Here is a 21,817-nt window from a genome sequence, read left to right on the forward strand (position 1 = left end):
CCTTATCAGATATGTGGTTTCCAACTATTTTCTCCCATTGGGTTGTTTTTAATTTCATACTAAAGTACTTTGAACAAAAGTTTTTAATTTTGATGAGGTCCTGTTAATCTGTATTTTCCTTTGTTGGTTGTGCTCTGGCTTTAAAGTTTAGGAAACCGTTATCTAACACAAGGTCCTGAAGATGCTTCTGTATGTTTTCTTCTGGTAGTTTTGTAGTTCTGATACTTATATTTAGGACTGTGACCCATTTTGAGTTGATGTAGGAATTTACCATCATTGTTTTGCATATTAAGATAGTTTTCTTAATAACATTTGCTGAACAGACTATTTTTCCACCATTGAAAGGACTTGGCACCCTGGTCAAAATTCAATTGACCATAGGTGTGAAGGTTTATTTCTGAATTCTGAGTTTTATTCCATTGTTCCAAATATCTGTTCTTGTGCCAGCACCATGCTGTTTTGACTTCTGTAGCTTTGTAATAAGTTTCAAAATTAGGAAGTATGATTCCTCCAACTTTGTTCTTCTTATTCAAGTAGGCTTTGCTTATTTGAGCCCCTTACTGTTCCATATAAATTTGATGACTGACTTTTCCACTTCTGCATAGGAAATTGCTAGAATATTGATTGGAATTTCATTGAATCTGTAATTTGATTTGGGTTTATTGACATCTTAACAATATTTAGTCTTCTAATCCCTGAACAAAGAATGTCTTTCCATTTATTTAGTGGTTCTTTCATTTCTTGTAGCTATGTTTTTTTTCCATGTATAGGTCCTTTACATCTTTTGTTAATTTTATTCTTAGATATTTGATTCTTTTAGTGCTGTTGTAAATGGAATTTTTAATTGTATTTCTTTTTCCAATTGTTCATTACTAGTGTATATAAACACTACTGTTTTGGGGTGTTGATCTTGTACCCTGCCACTTTGCCAATTTTTCATTTATTAGCTCTAGTAGCTTTGTTGTGTTTTTTTTTTTTTTTTTTCAGGATTTCCTATATATAGGATAATGTCATCTGTAAATAGGGAAAATTTCACTTCTTCTTTTCCAGTTTGGATGCCTTTTATTTCTTTTCTTTGTCTAATTTCTCTGGCTGTAACTTCCAGTAAAATGTTGAATAACAATGGTGACACTGAGCATCCTTGTTTTGTTCCAGATCTTAGAAGGAAAGATTTCAGTCTTTCACCATGAAGTATGATTTTAGCTGTGGATGTCCGATGGCATCCAAAAACCTCTGTTAGCTAGGAGGGCACATGGCTGGCATCCACTTGCTCCCAGGTTGCATTTCAAAATGGTGCTCTCCAAAATGTTGCTCTTGGGGCATTTTTTCCTCTTTTAGCTGCTGCTCCTCTTCAAAATGTCACTCTCAGTTGCCCTCTGTTCCTTCTGTTTGTCAGCTCATTTATATGGCTCCAGTGATTTAATTCAGACCCACCCTGAATGGGTGGGGTAACATCTCCATGGAAATTATCCAAAGTCATCAACCACAGTTGGGTGTGTCATATCTCCATGGAAACATCCAATCAAAAGGTTCCAACCCAGTCAATACTAATATGTCTGCCTCCACAAGATTTTATCAAAGATAGTGGCATTTTGGGGGCCATAATACATCCAAACTGGCATACCTCCTATAGTCCTTTTTATTTCTTTGGGGTCTGTAGTAATATATCCCTTTCATTTCTGATTTTAGTTATTTTTGTCCTCTTTTTTCTTTGTTAGTTTAGCTAAAGATGTGTCAATTTTATTGATCCTTTCAAAGAAACAATTTTGATTTTGTTGATTCTATTTTAATTCTCTATTTATGTTTACTGTGATCTTTTTTTATTACTTGTTATCTGTTCACTTTTGCTTAGTTTCCTTAGTTTCCAGTTCCTCCAGATGTGAGGTCTGATCTCTGATTTGAGAGCTTTCTTTTTTAATGTTAAGCATTTAAAGCTATAAATTTCCCTTTCAGCACTGCCTTTGCTCTATTCCATGAGTTTTGATTTGCTGTGTTTACATATTCTTTTGCCGCAAGATATTTCTTAATTTATCATGTGATTTCTTCTTTGACCCAGTGGTTGGTTGTGTGTTGTTTATTTTCCACTTCTTAGTAAATTTTCAAATTTTGTTATTGATTTCTATCTTCATTTCATTGTGGTTTGAGAAGATATATTGTATGATTTCAATGTTTTTTTTTTTTAATTTACGGAGATTTTGTGTGTGTGTGTGCTCTAACATATGGTCTCTCCTGGAGAATGACTCATGTGCCCTAGATGGGAATGTGTATTCTGCTGGTGTGGGGAAAGTGCTCTATATATGTCTGTTAGGTCTAGTTGGTTCATAGTATCATTCATTCTTCTATTTCCTTATTGATTTTCTCTCTAGGTGTTCTACCCATTATTGAAGTGGTATATTGAATGTCTTACAATTAATGAAGAAATGTCTATTTCTTCTTTCAAATATGTCAATATTTGCTTCATGGAACTTGGGGCTTTGACATTAAGTGCATATATATTGATGATTGTTATGTCTTATTGAATTGAACCGTTTATTAGTATATAGTGACCTTATTTCCCTTTTAACAGTTGACATAATGTAAATTTTACTGATATTGCTTTAGCTACCCCAACTTTCTTTTGGTTACTATTTGGATGGTGTATTTTTTAACTTTCAACCTACTAATGTCTTTGAATGTAAGGTGAATCTCTTTTAGTTAAACAGCATGTAGTTGGATCATGCTTTTTACACATTCTGTCAATATCTGTCTTTTTTTAATAAATAAAAGAATCAGCTTTTATTATCCTCAACAACAGAGAAAACATGAGCCTAAAATCATTGAAATTAAGTAGACCCATCATGGAGGGGGGAATCCACAGAAGACCTTCCTCAGAAAGTCCCTGAGTCCTGCCACCCTAGAGAGGATATTTCAAATGAATCACAAAGTGCAGTGACCAGCCTGGAAGAGGATACTGAATAGTATCCTGGTGTGAATCAGAAGTTTTCCTGGGTGAATCAGCCACTGTCCAGCACCTGGAAGAGAAAACTCACTCTCCTGTGGGTCGCATCCTTACTGGAGTGTAGGTGAGAATTCACAGCTGTGAAGTCAAATACATTCTCTCTCTGACTGCATTTTCCTCTGTTCTTTGGCCATAGTGTTTGATTTTTGAGAAAAGAACAAGTCAAGTCCTTGTTAGTCTGAATCTGAATGCTCATTTGACTTAGAAGCCTTATATTTTCATGTGTTTTTTTTCTTTTTATTCCTTTTCTTATGCTTTGCTTTATTCTCCTTATGTTAGTCTTTATAATCTGAGGAACTAGAGCTGCTCCCATCTTCATCTGAGCTGGAAACCTCCAGCAGCTGTTTTGACTGCTATAATCTAAACATGTAAGATGATCGAAGAACTAGGATTTTTTTTCTCCAGTCTCTCAAGGGTCTTTGCAAATACTTTTTTATTATCTACTCAACATGCTCTTGAATGTATCATGGTATTACATTAAGCTATATAGAATTGCAAAGTCTCATTCCCTATTCTAGTCTTCATGTGTTCAGGTTGTTTATTGAACTGGTCAGACAGACTAAGTTAGATGGTGTGCTACAGAAAATTTAAATGTTGTACAAAGTAAACATCTCTTCCTTTGATCTCACACAAAAGGTGAAGTTTCAAAATAAAGACATTATAATCTTTTACTCTGTATTCTGATTTACCTTAGTCCTAACCTGCTTAGCTACATTCATATTTCTAATTGAAATCTGATCTGCCTCTTGGCTTCTTTAACAGCTGCTGTATGGAGTAATGCTGACTCACAGAACTGAAGAACTTTTTACTCTAAGTCTCAAGTATCACACAGGTACCCAAAGTTCCAGGGAAATACCAGGTTATACACATAGAGCACAGAATTTAGAAATAACACTTGAAATTCAGGAATAAATGTGACTGCTGTAAGAGCTTACAAGCTAGGCCCTAATTTTCTTTTAAGTATTTTCTAATTTACTATTAGTATTTTGTTTCTGGCTTCAAACCAGAATTTTTAACTTCAACTTTTTAAAAAATTTTTTAGGTAAAAATATGATTAAAGAGCAATATTTTATAGAAAAAAAGTCACATGTAATCCCTTCACTAAACACAGTACTTATTTTAATTTTTGCATATTTTCCCCATTCTTGTCCATACTCATGCTTATTTTAAGTGATTGTAACCAGTGTTCAAGCTAGTTTGTATTCTTTTCACTGTCCTAAATATTTCTGCATGTTCCTAGAATCTTTATAACTTCTAACAGATACATAATTTCTTCAATCATTTCCCCATGGATAATTTCATAGTAGATAATCTACCTCCTTAATAATAATTACAAGTAAATGCAACCAATTTGGAAAAAAAATAAACACTCCAGTTTATTCACTCTGTTTTTACACCTGTCCAGAAATAATGTTTAACAGAATTTCAGATCCCTAAAGACAATGGAGAAGATAAACTAAATAATACTCAAATGTAGCATATAACTAGCCACACTGTGGTTTGCCATCCTCAGCTCTCATGTGAGTGGGCTGGGCCAAGTCCACTGCTTTAAGCTGACCATGGAGAAGACAACCAGAATGCTCAGTCCTCACATGCTGGCCTTTTCAGTGATTGCACCTGCCCTCCAAATAATGCAGAATCAAAGTACCATATTTACTAAACCATTCCCCTAATATTGGAATGTTTGTTTTCAATTTCATAAAATTTATAACTTTAAGAGGAGATTGTCATCATCAGGACAAACCTCACTGTACATCCTTTTCATGTTTGTTATTCTCTTGTGTGATGTCATACATGGGATCTTCATGTGCCTACTCCAAAGTGCTCTAACTTTTGGTTGCTTTTAATAAAGAAAGAACATTCTTTGTCACCTGTTCACTGACCGTATTGTTTACAATGCCAACACTGCATAACTTTGACTTGTTTTACCAATGGTATCCAAAGTGTAACTATTATTATTTAGTTGGTGTATGAGCCAGAAATTCCCTGGCATGTTCATTACCTGGTAAATCTGGTATGAGTTTAGTCTCATCTTCAACAACTCCAGGTACTTGAGCTGCTGCAGCTGCTGTTCATCATGCTGCTGCAGCTTCTGGCTCCCAGGGCTGCTGCACTCCTACAGCCCACATGTCATCATGCCTGGGCTGGGAGGACATCATAGCCATGTGCCTCTCGACAGCCCCAGCTGCATGGCTGAGAATATCTGTCTTTTGACTGGAGAGTTTAATCCATTTACATTTAAAGGAATTACTGATATTGTAGGACTTTCTTCTACCATTTTGCTACTTGGTCTTTGTAAGTCTTAAATTGTTTTCATCCCTCAATTCTTCCATTTCATATTTCATGTTTATTTCATTGTTTGCATTATACCATTTTAAGTCCCTTCTCATTTTCTTCTGTATTTATTTTTCATACACTTTCTTTGTGCTTACCATAGGACTTAAATTTAACATCCTGAATCTGTAACAATCACTTTGATTTTATACCAGATTAACTTCAATTGCATACACATGTCTCTATTTAACATGTTCAATCTTTTCCCCACCTTCCTTCAATAACATAAATAATATAGGTATAACATGTTTTCATATTCCTGTCTACTATTTCTGTCATCAGTGTCATTTCTGGTTCTGTATCTATTAATTGATTTTTCTCCTCATTATGGGTCGTAATTTTTGCTTCTTTGCATGCCTGATTGAATGCTACACCTTTCAAATTTTAACTTTTTGGGTGCTAGATAATTTATATTTCTATAATTATCCTTGATCTCTGTTCTGGGATGCAGTTAAATGGAAATAGTTTGATCTTTTTGAGGCCTGCTTTTGAAAGTTTTGGTAGGCAGGACCAGAGAATCCTTTAGTCTTGGGGTGAATTTTCCCCACTACTGAGGCAATACTCTTCTGAGTACTCTGCACAGTACCCTGTGAATTTTGAGGTTTTTCACTCTGGCTTGTGGGAACATGAAAAATTTCTGGCCCTATGTAAGTCTTGAGGATGATTTTTTTTGTGTGTGCATGTCATTCTTTCTACTTTGGTACTCTGCTATATGAATTCTAGCTGCCCTTTACCTTCCCAGACTCTTAGCTCTGTTTCTTCCACTCAGAGAGCCTACTGGTTTCCATCTGGGTTCCCCCTCTCTGAGATTCGGCTTGGAAACTTTTCTAGATTGTCAGATGAGGCAAAAATAAAAATAGGGTTCACTTCATATTATTCCCTCTGTCATGGATCATTGTCATTCCCTACCTAATATGCAATGTCTGAAAACTGTCATTACTTCAGTTTTGTCCAGGTTTTTAATTGTTTTAGGTGGGAGGATATATCTGGTCCCTGTTCCTTCATTATAGCTAGAAGTGAAAGGCTTTAGGTAATTCACATCTTTATGGAAAGAAAGATATGATAAGTAAATATTATAAAATATATATAATATCAACTGATATAGAGTGTTCAAGTGAATTTTGTTCCATGGAATCCCGACCCCTTTCCTACGTCCTGTCCTTCTCCTTCTTTCCTTTCTTTTCTCTCTCTCTTTTTCTTCTTTATATGTTATTCAACTCTGTATATAATATAGAAAATGACTCTTTTAATATGTTACTATTTTCTAGCATTTCTTTGTCTTTTGCCTTGTTTATGATGTTTGTCCCTGTAGAAATTATACATTTTACATAGTCAAATATATCAATCTATTTCTTTGTGATCTCTGGATTTTTTATTATGCTTAGAAGGTTTTTGTATATACTGATTATCAACATATTTACCTAAATCTTTTTTTTTAACTAATCTTGATTTCACTTCCTTATTTTAAAATTAGAACCAAACAGTAGACATTATATTAATGGTGATTTCACTTTTTACATTAAAATTTTTTTCTCACTTTGAATTTATTTTAGTGAAAAGAGTGTTTAATCAAATAACCAAATTAAAAATGGAATGAGATGTGTCAGGATTCCCAATTCCTGTTTTACTTATTGGGAAGGAAGTAGTTCCCTTTCAAATTCCTTACTAATATTCTTATTTCAAACTCCTGGAGTATATAGACATCTGTGTTATATAATTTAATTTGAATCACTGAAGACTAAGATTTTCAACTTTTTATTTACAAAAATATGGATAACTAAAGAGCAAAAATTCGGTTGCTAAATCATTTAAACATATTAAAATATGTTAAAATCATTTACTTCCTTTTTTACTCATTAATTTTGATGCTAATCAAAATGTTAGAGTCCTTGACTTTCATTATATTAGACTTGGGAGACCTGGTGTCGATTGTTACTGTCAACATGAAAGTGGTGCAGCTGTCCTGCAGCTCCAGTTCTTGATCAATGAGGTAAGGATTTTTTGACTATTTATGTACACACACACACACACACACTTGCATTGCCTTAACTGATTAGTCTATTTGATATTTTGATTTTTAAATCTTAAAGATATATATGTGTGGGATATTTTCATGGTCATGTTTCTCATAAAAGACTGTATTTCTGATTTTGTCAATTCCTTAAAATTTAAAGGAAAAAGATCATATATGCTGGAAGATCCAGTTATTTTGACTGTGTAGCATAATTTATCATTAATTATTTAAATGGTTAAAAAAAGTCCTAAAGTCCTTTGATTGACCATTAAATTTTCCTTCTATCCATTCTTTTCACACTAACTTAAGTTTTATAATCCAGCCTTAACATTGTGTTTTGTCTTTATCCTCCATTAAATAATCTTTTCACCTATTTACTTACGGGCTCTTTTGTCTGCATAACTTCCTATGCATTTTTTGGTGTGTGAGAGTGTGTGTGTGTATGTATATATACACACACACAATTGAATTGTTTATATATTCATAGCTAATATGACAATTGGTGTCTACCCTGTCCCTTTTTTTAGAACTCTGGTGATGAAGAATTTCCTAAAAAAGCAAAGTATGTATTTGTCAAACTCAGAAAGGTTGCAAATCTTCCATTAGTTGAAGGATACTAGAGGCTTTGTTGACTCAGATTTTTACAGAGGCTCCTAGAGTCTTGTAGAGCACTTTTGTGTCAAGTGAGCCAGTCAATGCCCAAACACTTTAAGGATTTGTGCCATGCCAGACTTAGGCCCTTTTAGAAGATTAAACTCAGTGCTTTGGGAAAAAAAAATGAGGTACCATTGGTTGTTTTTGTATGGCATTAACAATGATCTTTTATTCAGTGTCTCTCTATATTTGCATTTATATCTCTCTAAAAATTTGTAATTGTAAAACATGGGTAAAATGGTTCATAGTATTTTGATTCAGAGATACCTTGGGCAAGAAGAATTTGTGGAATTTGGCAAATGTCCACTTTTCACTTCTCTTGGCTCAAAATCTTTCTCAGAAGCTTTTGAGATCCTTCTTATTACAAACTTAGCATATTTCACATTGTAGGCATACTTGCTATGAGGTACAAAAAGAGGGAGGGAGAGAGGGAAGAAAGAGAAATTTTTAAAAATGTTTTATTGTAGTCTGCTAATCATTTATATATAGTATGTAATCTCTTTTGAGGTCTCATTGCTACTTTATAGATCCTAGTTGAGTGATCTCAGCCTTTTACCTTCTGCACTGATGTATACTGGTGGACATAAGTTGTTTTCATGTGATTTGCTCTGGGTTTGATTCTCTGAGAATTGTCTTTAGGGCTGTAAGTTTGCCTGTGTGCTACATAATTACAAGTACCTTTTAAAAATGCTTTCGACTTCCTTGCATTGTTGACATCTATTCTGAACTTCTCACCATGATTTACTTCAGCTTCTGGTATCTTTTCCTAAACTTCCAACTTTCTGATCCCATGACTAGTGTTTCTATTCACAGTTTTTAATCTCTTCACAAATATTTATAAGCATTGCTTCTGTTAGGTTCACTTTGCTTTTGTAAATGAACCCTAGACTCTTGCTGATGTGCTTACTTTCATGTTTGATGTCTCTGTTGGTGCTAATATGGTCAGTGGTCCTGTTTACTTCCCTCCAATGATAAATTACCTGCCAATTTTATCATATAGATAGAATTAATAATACAGAGTTCTTGCATAGATTTATTCAGCTATTACACTAAGATTCTGTGGACTATATGCTCCTTTATTTTGGCATGTTATATCTTTTGTATAGCAGAAAACTACCTATTGTAGATAATGTTTTACTAATTTCACACATCATGTCCTACCTTCACTCTAGCCCAAGTGAACGTCTACCTCCCTGATAAATGAGATCAGAATCCTATATCTGAAACAGATTAATTGTAACTCATGTGTATCTAAGCAATCCTAATAATTTTCCAGTTTGTATCTGTGTTTAGGAAGAGTTTACAATTAAAAAAGCAAACAAACCCCCCAAACCCTCAAGGCATGTATAGGGTACATTTTATTGCATGGTATGAGAATATATCAGTTCATTTAAAAATGTATGTATCTATTATAAATCTTTGTGTATTTATATATTTATATATAAATATGCAAATTATAAAAATTTTTTAACATTTTTATGTATATATTCTCTGATTATGATTGTTTTTTTAAGCTATTTCTCTTTGAGACTATAATCACAGATATACAATCTAAGGAAAACCTTCATAGGATACATGACTTTTTGGCTTAGGAATTGTTATGGGAAAGCATCTATTCCTATCCTCTTTTCTCTGCTGATTCTTAAAGAAGAAATAAATTCTAGGAATTTCAGAATAGCTCTTCTTAGCATCCAAATAGAGAAATAATTGTAATGTTCTTGATTGATTTTATAGAATATGAAAGTTTACTAGTAACACAGAACTTTGGCAAATATAAAGAGCATTTTAAGTCTCTCAGGACCACAGTGGTTCTGCAGGATCACTTTTGCAGAATACATTCACTACTTCAAGCAATAGCTTCAGGCTGTCATAGGGCAAGTATTGCCACTTTCAGTTGGGAAACTGTCATTTTAATAAAAGTTCTGGCATGGTTTAAGCTTATCTTACTTAAATCAGTGAAATAAATAGATTAAGCCTATAAACAAAGTCATATACAGCAGCTGCTTATCTGCCCATATATTTTAATCTGTAGTAAGAGGTAGAATCCATTTTGTTTGAAATTGGATTTATTTATATTTAATGGTGCTGGATAGAAATAATAGTATTATTTTTGTAGCTTTACTAAATTCTGGTTAAAAAGGTTTTCTTTTATTATAGATTTTTTTAAACTAATAGATGAAATTTTTTGTACTGTAAAAAGCAAATTAAATTACACCAAGGCTAGACTTTTTAGGAAAAGTATGTACTTTATAGCTATTTTTAAAACTCTTGTCAATGGAGAATTTTTATATGACTATGCCAGTTCGATGTCCCCCAAAATGCCATTATCTTTGATGCAATCAGGTGTGGGCAGACATATTAGTATTGATTAGATTTTGGAATCCTTTGAGTGCTTCTGTGGAGATGCACCCCACCCAACTCTGGGTGGTGATTGGATAATTTCCATGGAGGTGTTACCCCATCCATTCAGGGTGGGTCTAAATTAAATCACTGGAGCCATATAAATGAGCTGAAAAGCAGAAGGAACTCAGTGCAGCTGATAGTGACATTTTGAAGAGGAGTTACAGCCAAGACGGAAACTTGGAAGAATGCACAGAAGCTGAGAGAGTAGCTGCAGATGAGAGACAGTTTGAAGACAGCCATTGAAAGCAGACTCTTGCTCCAGAGAAGCTAAGAGAGGACAAAACACTCCAAGAGCAACTAAGAGTGACATTTTTGAGGAACTGCAGCCTAGAGAGAAACATCCTGGGAGAAAGCCATTTTGAAACCAGAACTTTGGAGCAGACGCCAGCTAGGTGCCTTACCTAGCTAACAGAAATATTCTGGACACCATTGGCCATCCTCCAGTGAAGGTACCCTTTGTTAATGGACACTTTATGTCCTTAAGATTGTAACTTTGTAACCAAATAAATACCGTTTTATAAAAGTCAATCCATTTCTGGTGTTTTGCATTCTGGCAGCATTAGCAAACTAGAACAATGACCTCATTGCAATTTAAAACTGTTGGATATTTGCTTCTCTGTAAAGCTATGTAGTTATGGTGTGAAGAGTACAAACGAAAAAGTTAAATTTTATTTTTCCCAAAGAAAATACAAAAAGAAATGCTTCATAGTCACAATGATGCTTCAGTGATTATTCTTTTCTATTGGTAAATGCATATTCCTTGAGCTAGGCATCTGGACCATCCATACACAATAGTTCACTTTCTTTTTTTTTTGCTCTCAGCATTCTTAGCCTTCCTAATTGAAGTATATGCAACTGCCCTTCCCTGTATTTCTAGGTTATATGGAAACAAAGTAATAACTCTTCAAACAGGGAAAACCTCACAAAATTACCTTGTTTCCACTTCACAGAAGCCTTAAGTTCAGTAAATTGGTCACTCACTTTGTCTTCTTTTTGTTCCAGGGTGCGTTGGTCAGTGCAGGTTCAGATGATACACTTCATTTGTGGAACCTTAGGCAAAAAAGGCCAGCCATTCTTCATTCTCTTAAATTTAACCGAGAAAGGTAAGAACATATGAGTTAGGTAATTTATTTATGTACAAAAAAATTGTTTCCTAAGCAAGTTTCAAGTTTTGAAGCCTTTTTTTCATAACTTTAGTAGATAGAAATTTAATATTTGTGTTTGCTCTTATAATTGTTTCTTTTCATTAAAAAATACATAATTGATATAGATTCAGTCATCTACTAATAGAGAAAGTATAACCTTTTTGTTCTCCTAGTTATAAATGAGGACTTTAGTGATGTCGTGTTCTTTTCTCTGGGCCAGGGTGCTGAAAACCCAGACCTAAAGTTTAAAAGACAAGTAAATACTATGCTATTTATATACCTTTGATTGTTAAAGTTACCTCCTACACTAATGCTTTTGCTTAATTTTTTTTTACATTAGAAATATATTGAGATTAAAGTTTTGGATATCCAAAAATGTTGCTACTAACTGCTGAGCAATAATAAACATTGAAGATTAAAGTTTTCAAAGATGATAATCAAAATTCAGATCCTCTCCTTTGGAATGTAATATTAATGATCAGAAAGAGAAAAATCATAGGAATACATATGGGAAAAGCTATTATATTTTATTTGTAATAAACTGTACTGAATTGTAATGTTTCTAGTGGTGGATTCAACCAGACCTAAACCTAATCACATCCACCTAATCACTGATCCACCTAAAAATGAAGTAAAACTTGTATTTTGCTATTTATCTCTGTAATTAACTTAAAATAATCTGATATTTGTTTATTTTTGTGAGCAATAAACTCTTTGCAGTGAATGGGAAGGACCATCATAGGAAAATTGGATGTTAATGACAGAAAGAGAAACTTCTAGGAAGTAAACTAATGCATATTAGCAACTACCATTCAAATTGAAGAAAGTGAACAATGGAGGCTGAGGAAACAACATAGTGCCCACTTTATTTTATTGAATGGTAATGGTTGATAGGGAATCATTACTATACGGGACAGAGATTAACAAAGTAAACCTATTTCATAGGTATGATGAAAAAGAAAGATGGAGGTATACAGACATTCTTCTTTGCTCTACCTTCAGCATTTTCTTTTTGTATGTTGACTTTGTACCCAGTGGCTTTGCTTAAATTCAATTAATAATTCAAATAGTTTATCTGTTGTAGATTTTCCTATGGGCACAATCATGCCATCTTCAATTAATGACAGTTTTATTTTTTTCCTTGCAGTTATATTCCTTTTGTTTCTTTTTGTTACCTTATGGCACTGGTTAGGACCTTGTATTAGTTATCTATTGTATATTATCACAAACTTAGTGGCTTACAACAATATACATTTATTGTCACAGTTTTTGTGGATCAGGAGACTGGGCATAGCTTAGCTGTTTTTTCTGCTTCAGGGTCAAACAAAACTGTGATTAAGGTGTTTGCTGATACTACAGTCTCGTCTAAAACTTGACTAGGGGAGGACCTACTTTCAAGCTTATGGGGTTGTTCGCAGCATTCAGTTCCTTCAGTCGCTGGCTGTTGACCAGAGGCCATCCTTAGTAGCTTACCATATGGCCCTCTCAGTGGACCAACTCACAACATGGCAGCTTGCTTTTTATGGTAGTAAGGGAGTCTCCTCACAAGACGGACGTCTTAAAGTGACATCTCTGACTCTTGCCATATTCTATTGGTTAAAAGTAAGTCAGATGTCCTGCACACACTCAAGGGAAGGGGATCAGGCAAGGGCATGAATATCAGTTGTCAGGAATCATGGGAACTGCCTTATGATCTGTCTACAACAGACTTCCAGTATAGTGTTGAAAATAAAGGACAAGGGAAAGCATTCTCTTGCCTCATTGCTGATTTTAGGGGAAGTATTTTGATTTTTTCACCATTAAATATGATGTTTAATGTAGACATTTTGTCAATATGAATTTGCTTATTCTAGATAGTTCATGTAAGTGTAATTATGCACTTTGTCCTTTTGTGTCTGGCTTATTTCATTAGCATAATATTTTCAAGATTCCAAGTTGTAGCATTTGTCAGAATGTTATTTCTTTTATGGTTGAATAATTTTCCATTTTAAGTACGTATCGCTTTTTGTTTATCCGTTTGTCTGTTGATGGACACTTGGGTTTCCACCTTTTGGCTATTGTGAATAATGCTGCCATAAACATTTCTGTACAAGTATCTAAGTCCCTGTTTCCATTGTTTTCAGTATATACTTAGGTGTGGAATTGCTGGATCAGAGGGTAATTCTATATTTAACTTTCTGAGGAAACACCAAACTGTTTTCCACAGCAGCTGCACCATTTGCCATTTTCACCAGCAATGCAGGAGGGTTCCAATTTCTTCACATCTTTGCTAGCAGTTGTTATTAGAAATATAATTAATTTTTGAATGTTGATTTTGTGTCCTGCAACTTAGCTGAACTCCCTTATTAGTTTTAGGCCGGACCTGCTTTTTGTGCATACAACCTTTATTGTTGTACAGGGGCCCACATTGAGAAGGGTCTGTTTTTAGTTAAATGCTCTACTGTTGCCATTCGTATGGCATTTGATTTGCCCACCATAAGGCTTCCATAGAACTATTACTTTGTATTCAGGGCTTTGTGCTCAGAAGAGCCGTGCTTGATTAAATGCTCTGCTCTCACCGTCTTGAAATTCTTAATTTTATTTTGTAATTGTGTTTTGTAAGTGAAGTCCAATGGGACACTGGAGTGTGTGCATGAGCAGAAGTGATATGTGCAATATGTATGTCTTCTACTTCATGCTGTCTCAGTTGCATATGTCCGATAGACCCACAAGGGCTGGAAATTTAGTAAGACTCATACTGAGTATTAATAAATGTTTTATATCTGCAACCAAGGAAGTGGAAACACTGATATCCTTGAGAGGCCACACTTTCTGAACAAACCACAAGTTGCCTAAGTGCTAAATGAAGGTAGTGGTATTGTAAAAATCACGAATGACCAAGGAACACTATATAACCTTTATTATTCATTTTACTTTCCTGTATTAACTAGTCACTTATGGTGAAAGAATGATAAGGCAACATAGAGTTCCTTTTCCATTCAGTTCTTCCTTAGTCATCAGTAAGCCAAAGGTAGAGAGTGTTGGTAGCATGTGTGTGTATCAGTAAGCAAAAGGAAAACAGGTGAATTTGTTTTGTGTATTGTTTACTCGTTTCTGCTAAGAAGCAAATACGTATGCATTTATGACCTAAATAATACAAATTGCATAATTTCAGGGATTCTGCATACAAATTAAATGTTTCCATATTTACATTTAAAACTGGTATTGCAGAATATAAAAATGAATGGTAAAATTCATGCTAATAATTTCAAAATTTAATTTTTCTTTATTTAGGAAAAACACAATTAAAAGTTAAGAGACAGTCCATGAAAGAAAGGAAAATGTTTATATTTTATTGCTTTTCATGGCACTGTTTCCTGCTTTTGAACAGTCCCACAATTTAACGATCCTGTCTTAGTTCTAGGAAATTTTTTTTGTAGGTTACTTGTGATTGTCTACTTAGATCATCATGTGAACTGCAAATAGGAACAGTTTTATGTTCTCCTTTCCAATCTGTGTGCCTTTCATTTTGTTTCTTATTGCACCAGCTAGATCATCCAGTAGTATGTCATATGAGAGTGGTAAGAAGGGAAATCTTTGCCTTGTTTTCCTTCTTAGAGTGAAAGCATTAAATAATTCTTTCTCCGTTAGGTGTGATGTTAGTTTTTATTTTATTTTACTTTTTTACTCTTTAGTTTTGAGAGTTATCTACTGTATATGCTAGTCCTTTGTTGGATATGTGGTTGGCAATTATTTTCTCCCAGTCCTTAGCTTGTCTTTTCATCCTTTTAACAGTGTCTCTCACAGAGCGCAGTTTGTCAGGTTTTCTTTTATAGATTGTGCTTTTGATATCACCTCTTAGAACTCTTTACCTAGTCCTAGATCTCGGCGATTTTCTCTTCTGTTTTTTTCTAAAATTTTTATAGCTTTACATTATACCTTTATGTCCGGGTTCCATTTTGAATTAAGTTTTTTATTTTATATTGATGTATCAAACTCTAATGTAGTACCACATGGATCATTCTAGCCTCTTCCTTTGCTTATCTGTAAATTCCTACTTCCTCAGTGAGAAATCTAGCTTCTACCATTTATCATACCATGTATAAGAGTATCAGGATTGTTAACCCATATGGCAAACAATCTTATCAACTAAATTATGGTGTATTCCATATTCCATTTACCTTTAGTCTTACAGATATCACAGACTCAACTTATTTAATTATTTTCAAAGTTACTTAGGTCATTACTTTTTCTCTCCACTCTTATTAGTGAGGTTGTTTCATACATTAGTGATAGAGTTAGATTGTCTTGTCACAATTTGCATTCTTTGCTTGGATCTCCCCCTCTCTGATGATTTTTTAAGAATTTGCATGCATTCATATTTTACTCTTTAAGCTGTAAAGTTCTTTGGATTTGACAGATGCATAATATCATGTACCCACCATCGTATTTTCATAAAGAACAGTTTCCATCTCCTTTAAATCCCTGTGCTTCATCTATTCAGCCTCCTCCCTTTCCCCCTGAACCCCATGCAACTACTAATATTTTTACTGTTTATGGTTTGCCTTTTCCCAAATGTCATGAAAGTAATCTTACAGTATGTGCCCTTTTCAGATTAGCTTCTTTATTTAGCAATATGCGTCTAAGATTTTTCCATGTCTTACTGTCACTTGGTAACTCATTTCATTATAAGAAACTGCCAAACTGCCTTCCAAATTGGCAGTACCATCTTTCATTCCCACCAGGAATGAATCATGGTTCCTGTTGCTCCACATCCTCATCAGTAATTGGAGTCATCAATTTCACATTTTAGCCATTCTATTAGGTGTGTAGTGGTGTTTCATTGTTATTTTAATTTATAATTCCGTAATTAAACAATGCTGCTGAGCATCTTCTCATATGCTTATTTACTGTCTCTCTTCTTTGGTGAGATTTCTGTTCAGATCTTTTGCCCCTTTTTACATTTGTTTTTTTGTTTGTTTGTTTTTTCTTGTGGTTGAGTTTTAAGAGTTCTTTGTATATTTTGGATATCAACCCTTTATCAGATATGGGTTTTTGCACATATTTTCTCCCAGTTTGTGGCTTCCTTTCCTTCTCTTAATGGTGTTCTTTGCAGAGCAGAAGTTTTAATTTCAATGAAGTACAACTTAATTTTTTTCGTAGATTATGCTTTAGTGTTCTATTTAAAAACTCTTCAGGAGAGGGTCAAGATGGCGGCATAGAGAAGTGTGGTATTTAGTTAGTCCCCTGGAGCAGCTAATAAATAACCAGGAACAACTAGTAAATAATCTGGAACAACTGCTGGGGGACACCTGTGACTGTGCACACATTGTACACCAATGAGGATTGGGTGGAATGGCTGAGGTTGCAGCTTAAAATCTGTAAGTAAAAACTGTGGACTGTGCTGGGAACCCCCACCCCCTACAGCAGGCTGAGCTGCAAGACTTCACTGTGGAAGAAAGCAGCATTCTAGGAACAAGCAAATATAGCTCAGCCTAGCTCCAACTGGGGTTTTAATTAACAAATGTGGACTTCTGAGTTCAAGCTACAAACATAGACAAAACCCTAACAAGCAGCAAAGTACCCTGAGGTCTCTCACAGTGGCAAGAAGGTGGGGCTGATGGAAAAAAATTATTTAAAGAAAGAAGGAAAAATACAGAGACTTTTAAAGACAACTGACCTTAGAGAGCCAGAAAAACTCATGTGTCCCAGGAAAGGGAGCCAAGAAGACCAGGTGCTGTCTCTGACCAATGGGTGAAACTGGAGGGCCATGGACTGGCTCAGAAAAGGGGCTTTCTTTTCCTTTTTCTCTCTCAACCTGAGTGGCTCAGTGGAGAGAGTCTTAGCCATTTTCACTTCTCAGTGCTCTGACTCTGACAGAGGTGGAGTTAACAGATCAGAGACACAAAGGAATAATTCAGACGCAGAAGATAGCTACCTAGGGGGGTGTATCTTCCCTAATAGGAAGGAGGTAGGGCCCAGATCAGACCCCAGGGCTGGGGAGAAAACAGTCAAAACAGAAACAATCTAAGCAGAGAATTAAAGGGGCCACACCTCCTTGCACCAGTCTAGAGCAGACAGGCTGGCAGACTCCACCTGCTGGGCAGGTTAAGAAAAGCACAGCAGTAGAGACCTCACAGGAAAGTCTGTCAATCTTCTAAGACACACCCTCAGGGAAACTTGACACTGCATATAGCCCCATTCTGAGACCTGAACCTGTTCTGGTCTGGGAAAATCTGATTGGGGTAACCAAGGGAAACAGATGTCTAGATAACAGAAAACTACAAATTACACTAGGAAAAACAAAATATATGGCCCAGTCAAAGGAACAAACTTACACCTCAATTAAGGTACAGTTGAGATAGTGTTTCACTTTAATGAAACAATCAATTAAAGATTTTCAAAGAAATGTGCCAAAACATACAAAAACCAAGTCAATGAGTTCAGGGAAGATATGGCAAAAGAGATGAAGGATATAAAGAAAATCCTAGATGAACGTAAGGTAGAAATTGTAAGTTTGAAAAAAACTGCTGGCAGGATATATGGAAATGAAAGGCACAACACAAGAGATGAAAAACACAATGGAGATATACAACAGCAGATCTCAAGAGGCAGAACAAAGCACTCAGGAACTGGAGAACAAGACACCTGAAATCCTACATACAAAAGAACAGATAGGGAAAAGAAGGGAAAAACATGAGCAATGTCTCAGGGAATTGAATGACAACATGAAACACATGAAGGTACATGTGATGGGTGTCCCAGAAGGAGAAGAGAAGGGAAAAGGGGCAGAAGCAATAATAGAGGAAATAATCAATGAAAATTTCCCATCTCTTATGAAAGACATAAAATTATGCATACAAAAAACGAAGCATACCCCAAACAGAATAAATCTGAATAGACCTATGCCAAGATGCTTAATAATCAGAATATGAAACATCAAAGACAAAGAGAGAATCCTGAAAGCAGCAAGAGAAAAGTGAGCCATCACATACAAAGGAAGCTTAATAAGACTATGTCTGGATTTCTCAGTAGAAACCATGAAAGCAAGAAGGAAGTGGTGTGATATATTTAAGATACTGAAAGAGGAACACTGCCAACAAAGAATTCTATATCTGGCAAAACTGTCTTTCAAATATGAGGGAGAGCTTAAAATATTCTCTGGCAGACAATGAGAGAGTTTGTGGACAAGATACCTGCTCTATAGGAAATACTAAAGGGAGCACTACAGACAGGAAAAGACAGGAGTGAGAGGCTTGGAATACAATTTTGGGTGATGGTAGCGCAACAATGTAAGTACACTGAACAAAGATGACTGTGAGAATGGTTGAAAGAGGAAGGTTAGGAGTATGTGGGACACCAGAAGGAAAAAGGAACGATAAAGACTGGGACTGTATAGCTCTGTGAAACCTAGAGTGCTCAACAATTGTGATAAAATGTACAAATATATTTTTTCATGAGGGAGATCAAATGAATGTCAACCTTGCAAGGTGTTAAAAATGGGGTGGTATTTGGGAAAAAATACAATCAATGCAAATTAGAGACTATAGTCAACAGAAACACTGTATTATGCTTCCTTTAAGGTAACAAAGGCAATATACCAAACCTAAATGCCTACAAGAGGGGGATATAAGGAAGGGGTATAGGACTCTTAGCATTGGTGATGTTGTCTGACTCTTTTATTGTACTTTACTTCTATCTTTCCTTTTGTTGCTTTTTAGCTGTCATTTCTTTTCTTTTTTTTCTTTTGTCATTTGTTTTCTTTTTCTTTTATCTCTCTACCTTCTTTGACTCTTCCTCCTTTGTGGAAGAAATGGAGTCCTTATATAGAAGTGGTGATGGTGGTGAATGCATAAATATGTGATTATACATGGAACCATAGATTGTTCACTTAAGATGGAATATATGGTGGGTGAACAAAACCGTCTTTAAAAAAAACAGGTTGATGAAAGCTTGAGGGCACTATATTTAGTGGAATAAGTAAGATACAAAAGGACAAATATTGTATGTTCTCACTGATGTGAACTAATTATAATATGTAAACTCATATATATGAAATATAAGGTACTAGGACATAGAAAAAGGCTAAAGAGTAGGGAGTGATTGCTTATGAGCAGACTGTTTAACTAGGTTGAATTTAAGTGTTTGGAAGTGGACAGAGGTGATGGTATCACATTACTGTGGGAATAAGTAACAGTGCTGAATGGTGTGTGAATGTGGTAGAAAGGGGAAGCTTAGAGTCACATATGTTACCGGAAGGAAAGTTGGAGGTTAAAATATGGGAATGTATAAAACAGTGGATCTTGTGGGCAATGTCCATGATTAACTGTACAAATATTAGAAATCTCTTTCATGAACTAGAACAAATGTGTGACACTATAACTAGAAGTTAATAATAGAAGGGTATATAGGAAAAAATATACCTATGTCCAACTATGTACTACAGTTAGTTGGGTGATGGTAGCACAACAATGTAAGTACACTGAACTTTTTTAAATTCAATTTTATTAATTCAATTTTATTGAGATATATTCACATACCATGCAGTCATACAAAGCATACAGTCAATTGTTCACAGTACCACCATAAGTTGTGCATCCATCACCAAAATTAATTTTTGAACATTTTCATTACCACACACACAAAAAATAAGAATAAAAATTAAAGTGAAAAAGAACAATTAAAGTAAAAAAGAACACTGGGTGTTTTTGTTTGTTTGTTTGTTTGTTTGTTTTTTGCCCCTGTTTTTCTACTCATCCATCCATACACTGGACAAAGGTGAGTGAGATCTACATGGCTTTCCCAATCACACTGTCACACCTCATAAGCTACATTTTATACAATCATCTTCAAGATGCAAGGGTTCTGGGTTATAATTTGATAGTTTCAGGTATTCACTGCTAGCTATTCCAAGTTATTAGAACCTAAAAAGGGGTTATCTATATTATTCCTAAGAGAGCCCTCCAGAGTGACCTCTCGGGTCTTTTTGGAATCTCTCAGCCACTGAAACTTATTTCATTTCATTTCACATCCCCCTTTTGGTCTAGAAGATGTTCTCCATCCCATGATGCTGGGTTCAAATTCCTCCCTGGGAGTCATATTCCATGTTGCCAGGGGGATTTACACCCTGGGTGTCAGATCCCACATAGTGGGGAGGGCAGTGATTTCATCTGCCAAGTTGGCTTAGCTAGATAGAGAGGGCCACATCTGAGCAACAAAGAGGCACTCAGGAGGAGACACTTAGGCACAATTATGAAAAGGCCTAGCCTATCCTTTGCAGTAACAGTCTTCCCAAGGGCAAGTCCTGTGACTGAGGGCTCAGCCCATCAAACCACCAGTCCCCAATGTCTGTGAGCACATCAGCAACCATCAAGGTGGGGAAGCCCAGCACCCCTGCATTCTCCACCAGCAATGTTCACATTAGTGGTAGCATATAATATTTCTCTTTTTGTGCCTGGCTTATTTCTCTCAGCATTATGTCTTCAAAGTTCATCCAAGTTGTCATATGTTTCACAACATCATTCCTTTTAACTGCTGCGTAGTATTCCCTGTGTGTATATACCACATTTTATTTATCCACTCATCTGTTGAAGGATATTTGGGTTGTTTCTGTCTCTTGGCAATTGTGAATAATACTGCTATGAACATTGGCATGCGGGTATCTGTTTGTGTCACTGCTTTCAGATCTTCTGGGTATATACCGAGAAGTGCAACTGCTGGATTGAAGGGTAACTCTATACCTAGTATTCTAAGGAACTGTCAGACTGTCTTTCAGAGTGGCTGAAACATTATACAGTCCCACCAACAATGAATAAGAGTTCCAGTTTCTCCACACCCCCTCCAGCATTTGTAGTTTCCTGCTTGTTTAATGGCAGCCATTCTAATTGGTGTGAGATGGTATCTCATTGTGGTCTTACTTTGCGTCTCATGAAGCTGAACATTTTTTCATGTGTTTCTTGGCCATTTGTGTTTCCTCTTCAGAGAACTGTCTCTTTATATCTTTTGCCCATTTTATAATTGGGCTGTCTGTACTATTGTCATTGAGTTGCAAGATTTCTTTATATATGCAAGATATGAGTCTTTTATCAGATACCTGGTTTCTAAAAATTTTTTTCCCATTGAGTTGGCTGCCTCTTCACCTTTTTGACAAATTCCTTTGAGGTACAGAAACTTCTAAGCTTGAGGAGTTCCCATTTATCTATTTTTTCCTTTGTTGCTTGTGCTTTGGGTGTAAGGTCTAGGAAGTGACCTCCTAATACAAGGTTTTGAAGATGTCTGCCTACATTATCT

At 35.3% G+C, this 21,817-nt stretch overlaps 1 protein-coding gene and 1 pseudogene across 8 annotated transcripts in view; one reads left to right on the top strand and one right to left on the bottom strand.

The window, feature by feature from the left end:
- STXBP5L (syntaxin binding protein 5 like) overlaps nt 1–21,817 on the top strand; it is a 553,599-nt gene that overhangs the window by 199,694 nt on the left and 332,088 nt on the right. For 7 of the 8 annotated variants that reach the window (XM_037836387.1, XM_037836395.1, XM_037836407.1 and 4 more), the window contains exons 4-5: nt 7,241–7,322; nt 11,406–11,506. In XM_037836387.1, the coding sequence (XP_037692315.1) occupies nt 7,241–7,322; nt 11,406–11,506 (183 nt within the window). Of the gene's footprint in view, nt 1–7,240; nt 7,323–11,405; nt 11,507–21,817 lie in introns of those variants that run through there. The other variant, XM_037836421.1, reaches the window with a different exon arrangement.
- Nucleotides 3,172–5,154, bottom strand: LOC119534276 (annotated as a pseudogene).

Source organism: Choloepus didactylus, chromosome 1 (genome assembly GCF_015220235.1).
Source record: "Choloepus didactylus isolate mChoDid1 chromosome 1, mChoDid1.pri, whole genome shotgun sequence".
Taxonomy (NCBI): domain Eukaryota; kingdom Metazoa; phylum Chordata; class Mammalia; order Pilosa; family Megalonychidae; genus Choloepus; species Choloepus didactylus.